Source organism: Sebastes fasciatus, chromosome 4, assembly GCF_043250625.1.
Source record: "Sebastes fasciatus isolate fSebFas1 chromosome 4, fSebFas1.pri, whole genome shotgun sequence".
Taxonomy (NCBI): domain Eukaryota; kingdom Metazoa; phylum Chordata; class Actinopteri; order Perciformes; family Sebastidae; genus Sebastes; species Sebastes fasciatus.
In genome coordinates, this window is record NC_133798.1 from 33,477,610 (window position 1) to 33,496,086 (window position 18,477).

An 18,477-nucleotide genomic window follows, 5' to 3' on the forward strand; every position below is an offset into this window, starting at 1 on the left:
TTTAGGGAGATTTACTGGAAAAACATGTCTAATGGAGACTAATGTCGCTCCCTCCGCCTCCTTCCTGGTTCAATACACATTCCTCTGTTTGTGACAGACTATTCATCAGTCGGGGGCCGCGGGGCGGAGCGGAGCTATTATTGGTATTCATGAGCTGGAAGTGAGTTTCAGAGGAAACCCACCAGAGCTTTTAGGTGACCTACTTTAATTGTTGTGTGAACTGTGTTTGTGTTTGTTTGCGAGCCTGAAACCAGCAGTTTGTCATTTATAGAAGCTCTACAGGTAATACACGTTACTCTCAGTCTGTGTTGTTTTAAAGGTGTGACGTTACCTCTGAGGAATGTTGTTTAGTCAGCTTTGAGACTTTGTGTTGTGATGACATCATCAGTACGTACTGTCACTACAGCGATGATATAACTGATTGAGAAGATATCTATAAACAGTATCTCCCTCTAGGAAAACATATTTCCTTCCTCTGTTATTACTGAGCGTATTAATGCTGGACATCAAAGGAATTCTTACATGACATGATACCGTCGTGGAATGTAAATAAGTACATCTACGCAAGTATTGTACTTGAATACAATTTGAAGGTACTTGTACTTTATACTTCTACTCCACTACATGTCAGAGGTAAATATTGTACATTTTACTTCACTACACTTATTTTAAAGCTTTAGTTATTTTACAGATTCAGATCATTAATACAAAATCTAATCAACAAATACATAATGATGTGTTAGATTAAGCTACCCGGCAGTATATAAAGTAGTTAAAATTAGCTCCACCTTCAGCAGCTGCAACATTAAAGTGATGAACACATGAATGCATCAATAATTATTTCTAATAATATAATATACATGAATCTGAAATGGACCATTCTGCATAATGAGTTACTTTTACTTTTGATACTTTAAGTATATTTTCATGCTATTGCTTTTGTACTTAAAGGTCCCATATCGTGCTCATTTTCAGGTTCATTCTTTTATTTTGTGTTTCTACTAGAACATGTTTACGTGCTTTAATGTTTAGATAATACCTTCATTTTCCTCATACTGTCCGCCTGAATATACCTGTATTTACCCTCTGCCTGAAACACTCAGTTTTAGCACATTTCAACGGAATTGCAATGGAATTGCGTTGCTAGGCAACAGTTTGGGTCCATATTTACTTCCTGTCAGCTGATGTTATTTACATACACTGCAATAGGAAAGAAACTGGGACACATTTAGAATGCTTACATTTAAAACCGTGTAATGGTCTAAATATTGTATATTTGTGACATCACAAATGGACAGAAATCCTAACGGCTTGTTTCAAACGCACAATTTCTGAACACTAACTGTGTGTATTTCTCCGTATATTGAGCATTTTGATAGTTTAACAGTATTTACATAGCACTTAAACCTGCTTTATAATGTAAAAGACCTGAAAATCTCACTATTTACAATATGGGACCTTTAATATTTTGAATGCAGGACTTTTATTTGTAGCGTGTAGAGTTTTTTTTACAATGAAGTATTGCTATTTTTACTTAAGGGACATTATGCTTATCAGACGCCAAAACACTGCACAGCCCTTGATAATATTATAAAGACGAGAAAGTTATCATGACGGCAATTATTTTATCTTATCACGAGGTACACAGCAGAAATATGGTCTTGATGTTACAAAGTAATCTAACAGGAATGTGTTCTTGATTGTACTAATGAATGTTTTTCCCCCACAAGGCTAAAAGTCAGTCTGAACTTTACGGATTCAGTCAGCGATAACCAAACCAAAATTGAGATTTCTGTCCTTGTAGACAGAACAAGAGCAGACAGAAACTTTCCTGATAAAGAACAGAACATCCAAACAGCTGAGTCAGCTATGAAAATGAACAGTTGTGTCTTAAATACACACACAGCCTGAAACACAAAGTCATTTTTAAACTAAAACTGTTTGGGAACAACGTGTCTTCTTCCTCTAAGTCACTTTGACTTTGATCCTGGAAGGGGAATGCCTGCCCTTACTTCCCGTTGTTAAACTCGTCTGACTTGTGTGCTTTGATTACCTTAATTGTTTTTTTTTATCTTACATGTTTAGACATTCCCTCTGGGGGAATCCATCCGGCTTCATTCACAAACAAATTCCAGTGAATTACTTCCTGGATCGCCCTTTCCTTTTTTTTCCTTTTGCTGATAAGGCTGTAGGTGTAGCTCGTCTGTCCCAATCCACCTGTTTGTTTGGTGTTGTTTGTCTTGGTGTCGGGTGTTTTATGCGGTGGTGGAAAGTAACTTAGTACATTTACTTAAGTAGGATTTTGACGTACTTGCCAGTACTTTGACGGCAAATATTGTACGTTTTACTCCACTACATTTATTTGATAACATTAGTTCCTTTGCAGATTGAGATTACTAATACAAAATATAATCAACAAATACATTATTATGTATTAGATTAAGCTACCCAGCAGTACATAAAGTAGTTAAAATTAGCTCCACCTTCACCAGCTGCAATATTAAAGAGATGAACACATGAATGCATTGATAATTATAATCAAATAATATAATAAATATGAATCTGAAATGCGCTTTTCTGCCTAATGAGTACTTTTACTGTAAGTATATTTTAATGCTAATGCTTTTGTGCTTTTAATCTACTTACGTGAGATTTTGAATGCAGGACTTTTACTTGCAACAGAGTATTTTTACACTGTAGTAACGTTACTCTTACTTAAGTAAAAGATCCGAGTACTTCTTCCACCAGTAGTTTTATGAGCTTTTTATCTTTATATGTTTGATTTTGCAGGAATTTTAATCACTTACGTTCAGTGTTTTTCTTTTATATTAAAGGTATTTTACATTATAATAATGGAAACAACCTCCACAACTGATGCACATTTTTACTATTGATGCACTATTTTTGGCCCAAAGAAAAAGGAAGTGCAGCTTAGATCAACATGTAGAAGTTACAATCTCTGAAACATAGACAGAGGATAAATCTGGAACAGGTTCAGTCTTCTCTATATCATGTCATCATGGATCCGTCCCGCCCTTCTCGTGTGAAAGAAACACTTCCACGCTGAGCTATTCTAAATTACTACAAAAAGGAACTGATGTTGCACCAGACGTTTCCTGACCAGACTGGACTCACAGTGGGAACATTTAATGTGTGTTTTATTTTCTCCTCACCTTTCTCATGTTCTCCAGTTCGAGCTGTTTGGCCTCGTTGGCCGTCTGTAGCTCGCTCATCCTCAGCTCCAGCTCCTCCTGTTCGGCCTGCTGCTTCAATCGCATCTCCCGCCGCTTCTGTCGAGCCTCGCGGTGCGGCGCCGGCCGGCCCTGACGCAGCAGGCTCACACAGGTCTGAATGGCTGAGAGGAAAAACATGGAGGAGAGACATTAAAATCATGTCTGTAAATGTATGTGCACTAAAATAGAACTAATAAGAAGGCCCAGATAATCAGTGAAGAGCTGTGACGGTTTGGATTAATGTGTCTATACAATTATGTGACAACAAAAATCATATGTTTATAAATATCTTTCATATTAGAGCTGAAACGATTAGTCGATAAACAAAGAATTGGCAACTATTTTGATAATAAATTAGTTGTTTTCAAACACTTTAAGTAAAAATGCCAAATATTATCAACTATCAGTTTATCACATGTGAGTATTTGCTGCTTTTCTTACCTGCTTTGTCATTTATGATTATAAATTGAACATATTTGGGTTTTGAACTGTTCATTTTACAAAAAGAGACATTTGAAGACTTCAACTTTGGTTCTGAAAAGTGCATATTTCACTATTTTCTGACATTCGATAGAATACGCGATTAATTAATTAAGAGTGAAAATAATCTGCAGATAAACCAATAATGAAAATAATTGTGAGTTGAAGCCCTACTTTGTATCATAAGAGGAATTACTGTATGAAATGAAGAAGAAGAAAAACCTGGGCGGTTATTTCTAATTTACCTTTTTGTGAAATTTATTTTTATTACAATTTGGCCGAGTTTTTAAAACTGCAATGTAGGACAAGTATTCTGTATTTAGACCTAATTTAATTTCCCATTTGTCCTCAATTTTCCATTGAGATTAACAAAGTATTCTTCCTTAACTTGACACAGCTCAAATGAAAAAAAAATGTTTAAGTAAATTTTACAGTAAAACCTGAATACTGATGATGCAGCAAAAGAAGTTGTCTTTCATTAAAAAACAAAAGTTCAAAAAGTGCTCGTGCAGCAGTAGGAAGTGAAACGAGAAACATTATGAATCACCACGTTGAGGCTTGCAGCTTCAGCATTAAATAATGATAGTCTGATAATAATAATAATGGTAATAAGAGTTTATTCAATGAGTTAATGAGGACAGGGGAAACAGGAGTGGTTTAAGATAAGGAAGACTAGGGGAAGAAAAAGGTTGAAATCAATGTTCTTTTTCTTAGATTTATTTTTATAAATTATATATATAGATTTATATTTGTATATACACATTTATTTTATCCCTTTTATTTTAATTTAATTTATATATTTATTTTATTTTAAAAAAAAAATCCTTTCTCCAATTAATTTGCTTATTTTTGATATTGTTCCAATCTCAAAATATAATCCTATATATTTAATATCATCCATTTTATATCTGTGAATGTACACTAATATAATTTTAACTTAAAGTCTTTCATATAAATGGAAATGAGCATTGACACAAGAAAATACTGTATGTATAATGTTTGGCTCAATAAAACCATTTTAAACATGATAAATAATAAGAGGAATGATGGCTGAAGTTGCGTCACTACTCACCCTGGATCCACTCCTGCTTCTTCTTCTTGTCCGACGCGCTGATTTCAAAGCTTTTATGTGACGACTTGATGAGGAAGAGACACTTCTTTCCGTCTTTATCTTGTAGAGGCTGCGGAGAAAGACAACAGATTAAAATGAAACCAGTTGATAAATACAGAAATGTAAACAAGAGGAGTACACCACAATAATTCAGTCGCACAATCAATATCTTGTGTTTTCAAATGTGCTGACTGGACCTAAAGCTTAGGTCTGTGTATTAGTCACAGGTGATATTCCTGATATTTTACACACCCTGGTCTCAGATATGAAATTGATCACTATGAAGGCGAGGAGGCGGAGAGATAAGTGGGAGTTTTGTTAAAAAGCAGCAGGTTCTTACCTCCACAGTGCAGTTTCCATCCAGTAAGATATCTCCTTTCTTCTCGGCCTGGTCCTCGCCAACGTAGTAGAAGATGGCGTTTGGCTTCAGCATGAACCAGCGCTCCGTCCAGTTCTTCCTCTTGTGACCTTTCTTCATCATGTAGCCCTGCAGAGGCGAAGGAGGACGTGAATCGAGTTAAATTAAACTCAACTACTACTCTTAACATTACTGATTTTCATTATAAAATTATAATTTACAGAACATTTAACCCTCGTGTTCTTTCTTTAGCTCACTTTGACAATAGTGAATGTTTTCTGCATCAACTTGCTTTCTGTTTAAGTCTCTACATAACCCCAGAAACACTTTCACACAAAAATAGAGAGACCTGCCACACATCACCACAAACTCTCACTTCCTTATCTTGTATATTATATGTATTGCAAAGGGCTGTTTTAACTCAGATTTCTTCTGTTGACAATCATTGTCTGTTATATCTATGTTTGTCTTGAGAAGTGTTTAATTATTATTATTATTATTTTATTTGCAGCTTTTTACATATTTTCTTTTTGTGCATGAATCTTTTTAATTAGTGCACTTTTACATTTTATTCTTGCAAAATATGTAACCAGCTGATGCACACTTTTATGCATCAGCACTATAATGTGTCTCGCGTATGATATCATGTCATTTACTATGTATTTCTTGCGTGTTTTCATGACAAAACATAGTTTGGAGACCTCATCTGGGATTCCTCCCAGTGAAAGATCTTGTAGTGTGTGACCCCCCCCTGTCTCCGGTAGTGTGAAAACCACGACGACTTAAAGATTCCCGATGACAAGACAGCAAGTTGTGTAGTGTGAACAGTACAGCGATCTAACGACTTTGAAAGTCTGGTAGTGTGAACTTGGCTTTAGTGAACCTTTAAGTTGAGACTGTAAAGAGCCACAGTGTTTGTCGATGGCTAGAAAAAGAAGCCTGCTTTTGTTTACTTCTGTGTGAAATCGAAGACAGTCGTATATCCCCGTTATCATTGTAAACTGAATATGTGCCGTGTTATAAATGGATAGTTTAACAGGCGTAGTAACAAAGGTGATGGAGCTCAGCAAACAATCATTTACAGAGACCGTATCATCATTCTGTGCAGGTGTGCCGCCCACCTGTTTGAGCACGTCCATGATGAGCTCCTGGTAGACCTCGTTGATGCCCATGGAGAGCGTCTGGCGGTCCATGCCCTTGCTGAATTGACCCGACCCCACCAGGATGATGAGCTCCCAGGGGTTCAGGCTCTGCTGCTTCGCGTTCAGCTGCATCTTGTAGTCCTCGAAACGCTCCTCCACCCAGCTGCCCCCCATCGCCTCTGTCAGTTTACGCAGGAAGTACTCAATCTGTGCGTGGAGACACACGAAGGGTAATAACACATGAGCATACGGTAGAGCACACACAACAAACACAAGCAAAACAACGATACAGCTCCACTTTTTTATTAAAACTGTTCGTTCATATTGAAGACAACTGTCCCGGTTCTGTATTTTTCCTGCTGGTCATCTCTACGTGGGCTGATTGGAGCACATAAATCTACATCTTCTTCCTGTGATTCAGCTCCGATGTTTGTTATACCCAACAATAAATCTTCCAGCGTTTGTAAAAGAACAGGAAGCTGGACACTTCCTTTTCTGCTCTTAAGCAACAGACGTTTTTCAACACTGAATGTACAACAGTTAGTGGCTGTCTGATCTGTATGATATTGAAATGAACAAAAGACCATTTAAAAAGGAGTTGTGCGTGGAGTGGGAAGTTAACACGGACAAACGTGCTAATTTTATTATATTTAGAACACTTATATTAATAACTTCTTCCATTCTGATGAGTAACCAACCGTTGCGGAGGAAGTGTTTTTCGATTTAAAGAACTTTTGGTGGACGGTATGTTAAATTAGGAGATTCATCAGCAAGTATGCGGCCGGTTTAAAAGTTAGTACCCAGTTTATCGTGAATGAATTAGGATCCTTTAAAAGGCACAATGAGTAGGATTTTTTTGTAAACACAAAATTCGAAGTTGGCTCCTCCTCTCCGGCTCAACGGCCAGCGGGTGAACCTCAGATTCTGTCTCGTTTTGGAATGACCTTTAAGCGTTTGGCATTTCGCCTCGCTGTATTTGCATTTTTGCAGCACTGTGTCTGCCATTTTTGTATCTTCCTCTTGGATATGCGTGCTTATGATCTGACACCTGGTCACTAAGTTGTTTTTATTACACGGCTTTGTTGAATCCTCGATTCTGACTGGTCAATCACGGCGTTCTACCGTCTGTTATATCTGTATAGCAGACCGTTGCTACGAATAAAAGACCGTTGCTATGGACGCGGTTCTGATGTCGGACTCTGGAGGACCATTTTTGTGTCAAATTATTGATTTCTAATGCAAATAGCTGTGTAATAAGCGGGATAATGTACAGCTAGCGGGTCATTGTTGTGAAATAAACCCCTTCAGGGTGATGCAAGATCGCTACTAATCCTCCTCATTGTACCTGTAAATCAGCTTTCTTGTTCTAAAAAACTGATTCAAGATCAGAATTTGGGAAATTAAACAGTTCTGGAGTTTGGAAGATGTAATATTGAAGTGTTTAGAGCAGTCAACAAACTACAGCTTTCACTGACAGCAGCATTAAAAACAAGGTTTTTCTGAGGTTGGACTGGACTTCCAACTATTGAACATCAAACGTTTGTTCACATTCTTGTTTATTTACTTTTGCGGTGGAGGAAGTATTCAGATCCTTTATTTAAAGTACAATTACTGATACCACACTGTAAAAATACAGTTGTAAATGTACTTAAAGTATTAAAAGTGAAAGTACTCAATGCGGAAAATAAAAAATATTTTAAATACATTTAAATAATTAAAAGGAAAAGCAGCAGGATTTGCTGCTTTTCCTTTTAATTATTATTAATTAATTCATTATTATTATTATTTTTATAATTAATTATTTTCCTTTTACATTTGCGACTATAAAATTCCTGTTTTTTTGCACAAAGAAAATACTTACACTATTATCAAAATTGACAATACATTTTTTTGTCAATAGACTTAGTGATTAATCGTTTCAGCTGTACTTGTATAAACTATTGGGTAGTTTAATTTATATTTAAAAGAATCATATTTTAGAAGCTCCCTGAATGTGTGCAAAAAACTTAATTTGTAAAGTAACTAAAGCAGAAAGTGGCATGTAAAGAAAGTACTCAACACAAGTACCTCAAATGTGTACTTATGTACAGTACTTGAGTAAATAGTTTAATTCCACCACTGCAAAGTAATCTAATACCAATTCATTGCATTAGTAGTAGAGTCCTGGTCCGTTAACTCTCACCTCCTCAGTGACGATGGTCAGCGGGTATCTGTCCTCAGACAGGAAGTTGAAGATGCACCAGATCTTGAAGGCGTCGTCGTTGGAGATGAACAGCTGACTCTGATCCAGATTCTTCCTGGAGCACAACGTCCAGCACATTTTGTTGAAGTCCTGACGGTCAAAGTTCCCCGTCACCTGAAGCAGAGCAGAACAACGACAACGACGGTGAGTCAGTTTAACAGTTCAGTTTGTAAAGAGACAGAAGACACAGATAGAAAACATCTGGAGCTGGAAAACATTCCCTCTGCTGACGTTTCCATCAGTGAAACATGTTGGTCAGTGGGTCCAAATCTTTTTTGGCTTTTAACCTTTAAAGTGAAGCACACGAGTTTCATATTTCTAGTTATGAGCTGAAGAGTGAGTCTTGGATTCTGCCTTCATTTCGCCCATTTGAATAGTTTTAAAGAGACACAAAGAGATAAGATACTATTCAGTATTTAACGATAAAAAAAGATTTTCAGACCTAATGCAAATAATTAAATTGAATAAATCACACGCCAGTTTGAAAATTCAAACCCATCAATCTCTTTGAGCCTATCCGCACCAAATGTTGGTGTTTTTTTTACCTGCAGCTTTTCGATTTCTGCAAATTTCAGATGCCGAAAAAAACAAACCAACCAATAAAATAATAACTTTTGTTCACACGATCAATAGATTTTCTGAGACGTCAATGTCATAATTCTGTTTATACGTCACACAGTGTTCTTGTAACTAGTAACTATATCTGTCAAATGAATGTAGTGGAGTAAAAAGTACAATATTCCCCTCTGAAATGTAGTGGAGTTGGAAATATGCAAGTAAAGTACAAATACCTCAAAGTTGTACTTAAGTACAGTAAGAGATTATAATAAATAAACAGCTGGAGGAATGATATGAATATGAATGTATACATTATCGATCCAATATATACAGTAAAGACTGTGGTATAAATATAAGTACTATGTTAGTGATATATCATGTGCGATAACTATTATTACCAAATAAACACCAGTCAAATGGATTTATTCACAACCTGGCAACCCAATATTTCTTATTAATGTTTACAGCTTATTAAAATGATAAACACTGAATAAAGGGTGGTGAATTAGAAAGTGGTACCAAATTATTAGTACTTTTTAAACATGTTAGCTTGTTAAATATTTGAACATATGCGGGAGAGAAGGGATGGCGAACAAAATGTCTCCAACGCACAATATGCTGAGTACACAGAGTTTAACTTTGGCATGCTGAGCCACCAGTGAATACCACATAAACACTTTTATAATATATTTATATATGTTGGCAGTATATTTTCCCAGATTGATGGCACGAATCCTGGCAATGCAAAACTGTCAGAACAAATGTGAAAGGAAAGATAAAAAAAAAAGACTCTCTAGGGTTAAAATTCCAGAGAGAAATGGGAGGAAGGCTCTTGAAAAAAAAGGTACAATCAGTGCTGCGGAGGGGAAATGTTCTCCTCGAGCCGCTGAACAGGAGCGTCTCCATGGAGACTCCTGGCTGGAGGAGCACATCTCGTCCTGCTGGCAGTCACACAAGCCACTAGCAACAAAAAAAACACAACAAAACAACTCCCAACGCTCACCGATCTGAGCATGAAGCGAACCCTGAAACTGAACTCACCGAGTGTCACATTTACTGTCTAAGTTTGGCGAGTGAACTTTTCTAAAGCTACACAGGATCTGATGTAACTCTCTATTGTGTTAATTTAAGAGTGAGTCCCTGTGTGGAAACCTGTGTTGTGACTCTCCACCCAAAAATCAACCAAAAAAACAACAACTCATCCCCTGTAGGCTCGAAAGTTAGCTGTAAAACATTTCTAGTTCAGTCCTTCAATTATTAATAACTTCCTCCAAAATAAATCTGTAGCTGCGTTCTGCTTGAATTCAGTCAATCAGTTACAATTCATTTAAATTTTTCACAGCACTTCTCAAATCACTCCTGCAGCACAAACTACTTCTCTGTTGTCCATCCAAATGCTCAGCATGTTCAAAACAAGCATCGTTTCCCCAAAATATAACTAAATACAGTGTACACGACTGAATATTAGAAACGGTTCAAAACACAATCCAGTTCAACAGCACCACAAATTACAACCTGAACCTGAAACATTATACCTTCATGAAAGTAGGATTGACAGGAAGGTTGTTGTTTCAGACAGGATCAGTTTCAGCTAATAAACTGGCAAGGAAGTGCACTGAAGTTACACTTAGACTTGAGACCGGGACTCAAGCCAGACTTCGGTTACAAAAATGAGGATATTGAGACTTGACTCGAGACTTTGTGTACTGTGTTGGGCTGTCATTCGATTCAAATATTTAATCGTGATTAATCACATGATGGTCCATGACTAATCACAAATTAAATCACACATTTTTTATCTGTTCAAAATGTACCTTAAAAGGGAGATTTGTCGAGTATTTAATACTCTTATCAACATGGGAGTGGGCAAATATGCTGCTTTATGCAAATGTATGTATAAATTTATTATTGGAAATCAATTAACAACACAAAACAATGACAAGTGTTGTCCAGAAACCCTCACAGGTACTGCATTTAGCATTTAGATTGACCAAACTGCATGTGAATATCATAAAGTGGGCATGTCTGTAAAGGGGAGACTCGTGGGTACCCATAGAACCCATTTTCATTCCCACATCTTGAGGTCAGAGGTCAAGGGACCCCTATGAAGATGGCCATGCCAGTTTTTCCTCCCCAATATTTAGCGCAAGTTTGGAGCGTTATTTAGCCTCCTTCACAACAAGATAGTATGACATGGTTGGTACCAATGGATTTCTTAGGTTTTGTTGTTTCATATGATGCCAGTATCTTCACTCTAGCTTTAAATCTGAGCCCGCTGCCACCTAAAGAAATTAGTGGCGTTAACTTTGCAGCCCATTTTAAGAACTTTGTGTCAGCTGTGTAGAAACATTATTAACACAGCTTTTAAAGGAACATGTTCAAGTGTAGTGACATCATAATGGTGAGCATTCAGGAACCTGAAAGACTTGCAGTTTTCTTTTGAAGACTTCGATTTAATAAATTCTGAAGTTAAAAAATTCATAATACTGCAGGAGTGTTTTGAAAAGTTTCTACGGATGTTTTGACGCTTTTATTCCGACGTGAAAAACTGTCGGCATCAGAATCCATCGTTACCGCACACTTTAGACGTTTTATGTTTTTGTATATTTTAAACTATTTTTCTTCGTTGGGATGACAAAATAAAACTCGACACCGACATGAAGTCAAGCTGAACACTGCTGCTGTTACACTCCTCTGAATCTACAGGTGGGGTTTGACACTAAAGATAGATTTTGGGTGGAGTGTCACTTTTAATTAAGGCTAGCATGCCGCTGTAAAAACACTCTTCTGTCTTCACATTTCAAACCGCTCTGACGTTAGATACCAACTCAAAACTAAAGTCTGTCGTCCTGTCGTTACTCAACAGCATGAATGTGAGGATGATGATGATGATGGCTGTGTTCAGGTGGCTTGCTGGTTTTAGACGTGTGGTTCTGAATGACTCAGCATGTTGGCTCGATGACAGCAGTGAAGCTTGTTCCTCGTCTAACGTTGATGTGTCATGCTCGTCTTGATTTCCTTTGTCCTCATGGCTCGCTGGCTTTCTCTGTCTTTTTCTATCCCTCCCTCATTCTCTCCATCAATCACTCTCTCTCTCTCTCGCTACACTTAAACAATGAGAGCCTTGTCAGCGCTGCCTCCCCTCCTTCTCCACGGCCACATGTTCATTAGGATTCAGGATCCAGCCTTATCTCCTGCATCTCGAAACCTGCGGCAGCATTTTACAGAAATTCCACAGAGCAAAACTAAAAAGAAGACAAAGCGGTGTCGGGTTGGACGACAATTAAAAAGGCTTGTTACCAGTTGAACAGGATTGTCAGCTATTTAATGGGTTTCAGGGTTTGTTGCAAATTAAATATTCACCCGCAGTGACGGGGACAGGCGAGTGTTCAGATGTGATTAGGAAATGAAAGTCATTTTTAAAAAGGGGAAATGAGTACAAGTTTTTAAATGCTTCAAAGCACAAAATTAGCAAAACAATCTGCAGGTGTTGGAGCGGGTGTCCTCTTACCACTCTGAGCTTTCACGATAGAGTGATGGTATCATATGAAACTATTAAACCTAAGTAATCCATTGGTCCAGGTCACACTAGCTTGTCGGGAAGAATGCGCAATAACGCTACGAAGTTAGGCAACATTTTGGCGAGGAAAAACTGGCATGGCCATTTTCAAAGGGGTCCTTTGAACTCTGACCTCAAGATATGTGAATGAAAATGGGTTCAATGGGTACCCACGAGTCTCCCCTTTACAGACATGCCCACTTTATGATAATCACATGCAGTTTGGGGCAAAAACCATGCAGTGTTTTGAATGCGGTTTAATGTGTTATTTTCAACTATTCTAAATGATGTGTTTGAATATTTCTACACACTGGGGTCCCTAAACAGTCTTGAATTACATAAATTGGGTATCACTGTAAAGCTGGGACTCTTGTGGATCCAATGAGCCCAACTGTATTCATGTGTGATGATGTTAGTCCCCATAGGAGACATTTCATTGTAGTGAGACCATTTTTTTTAAACTTGATCTCACTGTATAAAATGACCTGTGGTGACCTCTAGGATAATCATATATATATATATATATATATATATATATATATATATATATACACTCACCGGCCACTTTATTAGGCACACCTGTTCAATTGCTTGTTAACACAAATAGCTAATCAGCCAATCACATGGCAGTAACTCAATACATTTAGGCATCTAGACGTGGTGAAGACGGCTTGCTGAAGTTCAAACCGAGCATCAGAATGGGGAAGAAAGGGGATTTAAGTGACTTTGAACGTGGCATGGTTGTTGGTGCCAGACGGGCTGGTCTGAGTATTTAAAAAACTGCTGATCTACTGGGATTTTCACGCACAACCATCTCTAGGGTTTACAGAGAATGGTCCGAAAAAGAGAAAATATCCAGTGAGCGGCAGTTGTGTGGACGGAAATGGCTTGTTGATGTCAGAGGTCAGAGGAGAATGGGCAGAGTGGTTCGAGATGATAGAAAGGCAACAGTAACTCAAATAACCACTCGTCACAACCAAGGTATGCAGAATACCATCTCTGAACGCACAACACCTCCAACCTTGAAGCAGATGGGCTACAGCAGCAGATTATTTGACCTGTAAAATGTTAAACTTGTTGCCAGCTATATAAAAAACATTATAAACACAGTTTTGAAAGTAAAATGATCAAGTGCAGAGACAGAATAAGACTTGTAACTCGCCCTCAAAACTGAATTAGTTTAATTTTTAATATAAAAGAAGAGGATAGGAATATAAAACAAATGACCCCAAAATACGTAAAGAGAAACAATACGAGCACAACAATGTGATGTTTAAGTAAAGCTGGTCTGCAGCTGGTCGTTGTGATGAGTGATTGTTGGTATTTCAGGGTCACAGAGGATCACTTGTGTCAGCTCCAGCAAACCACAAAGTGCTGAGTCCTGAGCTTCAGCGTCACTGCTGCCAAATCAACAGTCTTCAGTGTTACTGAGCTCCACAATCACACCACACTGACACTGATCTGTGATTGTCCTCATAAGCATCATCTAGCAAAACTTCCACAGATGGAATTTCAACTCCTTTATATCCTGTTGGGTAGTTTCATCTACAGCAATGCATCATGGTCTATAAAATCGTATCTCTAAAAAGTCCTCTTTTCATGGTGTCAGATAAACAGCCTGTTTTCAGCTTTGTGACGATGCATTTTCCAGCTGATCCAAGAGGCTTTTTAAAGAGATTATTTAGCTTCAAAACGAGGAGGATTTTCTCAACACATGAAGGAACACTTCATCTTTCAGTTTATCAGAAACCAAATTCAAAAACCACCAAATTTTTAGGTTTTCACTGGACAGGAGGGATATGAAAAATGACTGATTCGATTTTGGTGTTCAAAGGTCACTGTGACCTCACGTCCGTCCCATTCTCGTGATATCTCAGGAACGCCTTGAGGGAATTTCTTCAAATTTGGCACAAACACTTGGGCTGTATTGTAAACAAGATACTATACTAGTAGTACGTACTGATTTGGCCAAAATGTAGAATGTAGTATGCAAACAAAAGCTAAATCTACAGTATGCCAAAAGTACCCGGATGTTGTACTGATTTGGAAAAAGTCTCCAGTATGCATTGAACCAGTCTACTTCACCTACTGTATCCCACAATGCAAAGGGCTGGAGTGCTACAGGCTACGGTTACAACAACAACAACAACAACAGCCAAAAACTGCTGTTTTTTTATTACATTTTTCACTAAATTCACATCAAAAAATATTTTGAGGCGAGAAATCAACTGAGTAGATTTTGAATATTGGCAGTTTTTACAATATTAGATAGCGAATCAAACATTTGCTCCAACATTTTCTGACAGGGCAGAGAGATACTCGATGAGACAACGTGACCCCTTTTAACATTACTCTAATATTTGTAGGGAGATCATTTCACTATTTCGTTGCTGTAACTGAAAAAGCAGGTTGACTAAATTTTGTCAATCAATGTTTTATATTTAGCGTCTCCCCTTGTTGATGATCCTGTTTGTCTCACTTCACCATGAGCTATTAGAATAAATAGTTTAAGGTGTGATGGAGCTAAACCTGTCACTATCTTATAAAGTAAACAAACATTGGTCATAAACCCCCCAAAAAAATCAATGTTGTATTTTTGGATGATACTGCAGTCGTGGTACAAGTTCGTTTTTTTGTCCAATGCTTTAAGAGCTGGTTTAGAGGCTAAAGCCTGGCCTAGCATACTGCATACTACTGAGGAACGCAGTATGTACTGTATACTACATTCCACTGTTCATCAGTAGTATGTAGTAGATGGTTTCGAATACAGCCTCTGGACTCAAGGATGAACTGATAAGAGATTGGTCATCAAAGGTCACTGTGACCTCACAAAACCCGTTTTTAGCCATAACTCAAGAATTCATATTTTAATTATGACAACGTCACACAAATGTCTAACAGGATAAAATGATGAAGTGATGACATTTTTGGAAAGACATGGATGTAAACTGCAACTTGACTAGTTGGCGGAGGCATAGAGATGGTAATTCTAGTTTCTGTTTATATTTTTGTAGGTTTTTTTTAAAGCAACTCCATTCACGTGTAAAATAGGACTCCTGTTGTCCAGCCTTTTTTAGTACATGAACACACATACACAGTTTCCTTGTGTGACCGGGTGGAGTTTCCTCAGGAGTGAGAGCAGTTGAATGTACTGACCGACGCCCTCCTCGCTCTCCGCGGCCCGGTCACCTCCACTTCAATGGGTGGGTGGGATGGCTGTGTACGAGTGTGTATGGAAAAGTACGCAACAGTACTGGTGGTGGTGGAGGGGGGGTTATTGACGTCTGCACATGACGTCATGTATGTCTTCCTGAACCTAAATGCTAAATTTACATTTCCTTAAAGAAAAGCGTCCCTGTTAAAGAGGGAGTGCAGTTTAACCCACCAATAGTCGATCATTACAAACTCACGCTGTGAAGCCAAATTTAGCTTAAACCTACAGAACTTTATTTATAACTCTAGTGTAGGTCCCAAAGTTTCAAAAGATACCAAATATATTTTGTTCAGAGTAACCATCATGTAGCTTCAGTGAATATTCAGTATATACGATGCTTTCAGACAAGACAATTTAACGACTTAAAGTTAAAAAGAGGGCACTGTATGTTAAGGAGTTAAATTGTGTGTTGCTGCGTCACACACAGACATAACTGGCGCAATGTCGTTGGCGGTTAAACACGTTGTACAACTTTCTTTGAATCTACCTACTGTGGTAATGTCTCTAGAGCCAGAACAAGGAACTACTGAGGTCACATTAAAGATAACAACCTTGAAGTTGCTCAAAACTTACTGATTCTCACAGTCTCGAATGAAAAAAAGGGCAGTCGAATCATTTCTGGTTAAAAAGTTTCACCACTGACCATGAGATCGTGACAAACGTCGACAAAATCCAACCGCGGGGAAATTCACACAATGCACTGTTAAGATCTCTCTGACGGAAAGTTTTATTGTGTAACAGATTTATCATAAAAACGGAGGCAGGACTAAACCAGGATGTCACATGGAAAGTGCCACAATCCCTTTAAAACATCATAAAGGAGTTTTTAGTGATGTCTAAACTTCTGAGAGTACATGATTATCAAAGGGTTGTATACTGAAACGTTAAAGCACCACAAAGAATAACACAGCTCATAAAGAGGAGGTCTCTCAGACACATAAATCCTCTGACAGACTTTCCAAACTGTAGCCAACATTTACAGATTAAACTATAAGATCCATCATTTAAAGACAGAATAAGAAAGTAGACATATAAATTGTCTTATCATGATTTCTTTTTGCTTTGTAATTATTCCGGTGGCAGATGCTCAATCTAACGAATGATCATAATCATGGAAGGGTTCTCTTTAAAACAACAATCGCTGACCAACTGCTGGATTAAGGATTAAAGGCCTGTCTACACGTATTCAGATATTTTTGAAACCTTTGTCCTCTCCGTTTAGGGCTACATCAACATTAATATGTTTTAGTTTTAAAACGCATAACATTTGCTACATTTATGCATAGCGTCTACACTACTTCGGCGTTTTCGAGCCCCTGTTCGCCGAGTATTGCGGAGTTTAACGATAACGTCATTGATAACCAACTATTAATTCAGGGTCCCGGCAGGAGATATTCAATAATATATTTCAGTAGTGTAACATTTCCACAGTAGCACCAACAGGTCAATAAGGTGTTTACTTTACCAACGCACGGAGGAAGTGATGTCTGCGTTGGTGACTTTTTTAGGGAAGTTCCCTTAACTGACATTCCCTGAACAGGGACCAGGGAGTACGGTTTATGTACACTGTGGATCGAAACGCAGTTTAAGTAACCAGAGTTGTGAAAAATCTTCAGCTTAGAAGAAAACCTTCCATTTCAGTGACTTAAACTCTGTTTGCGTATGGACAAGAGGTCAAAATGTAGAGGAAAATATTAGTTCTCAAAAATATCCGTATACATGTGGACCGGGCCGCTAGACGACCTGTGTTGAGAAAAGAAGTATATAAAACCAAAAGGTCAAAAGTTCTACAACCGTCAGGAGAGTCATGACAACAGATTTCCAAACCGGTTGTCACGGCAATAGACATTCAGCAACTGCTATTTCTGCATCGTTATGACGACACACGACAAGAATTCCAACCAGCCAGCAGGAATTCTACTAGAGTCCATACGCTTCTTATCACAATCACTCGTCACGATTCATCAATAAACAATCACCATTCATGCAGTGACCCGTTATGACATCATCATTGCGGGACTGACTGAGGCAGCTGAATGAGCCGACTCAGCGTTCAATAACTGGTTTTGTGCTGCTGTCTGAGCTCAGCAGAGCACAATGACTGATGGACACAAAAGAGTTCGTCACCAGCACAATAAACTAATAATACTGCACGTCAATCAATGGAATCTATAGTCTGATAACATAGTTTGTCACCAGCTTCGTCAATGAAGATCTGCTGCGTCATGAGACAACAAATAACATTTAAATAGGTTCAATTGGAACATTATTTATGCACTAGCATACTTAAAATCACATTTTACCGACAGAGGTCTGATACTAAATGTATTTGCATCTTTACAAAAAAAAGAGCGCCATCCTTTTCTGCCTCAGTTGCTCAATTCTAGTGTTTTATTAGGAGAATATTATAATTAAACATGGTCACCTGTAATTCATGAAGAAGAATAACACATAGTAGAGGAGGTGGTAGCTGCTTTTTTAAGCCCGAATAGTGATTGCAGAGAATCCTCTCAGCCAAGTTTCTCTTTTTGTACTCCTGATAATGTATCATTCTCCATATAAAGAGATGAAGAGTCACAG

The 18,477-nt window shown here is 37.9% G+C and overlaps 1 protein-coding gene across 1 annotated transcript in view; it reads right to left on the reverse strand.

Annotated features, from left to right (window-relative positions):
* The window catches only part of swap70b (switching B cell complex subunit SWAP70b), a 35,988-nt gene that overhangs the window by 13,683 nt on the left and 3,828 nt on the right, over positions 1–18,477 (reverse strand). The window contains exons 3-7 of the mRNA XM_074633741.1: positions 8,507–8,680; positions 6,304–6,531; positions 5,165–5,311; positions 4,786–4,894; positions 3,174–3,355 (exon numbers count right to left, since the gene is read on the reverse strand). Of these exons, the coding sequence (XP_074489842.1) occupies positions 3,174–3,355; positions 4,786–4,894; positions 5,165–5,311; positions 6,304–6,531; positions 8,507–8,680 (840 nt within the window). The remainder of the gene's footprint in view (positions 1–3,173; positions 3,356–4,785; positions 4,895–5,164; positions 5,312–6,303; positions 6,532–8,506; positions 8,681–18,477) is intronic.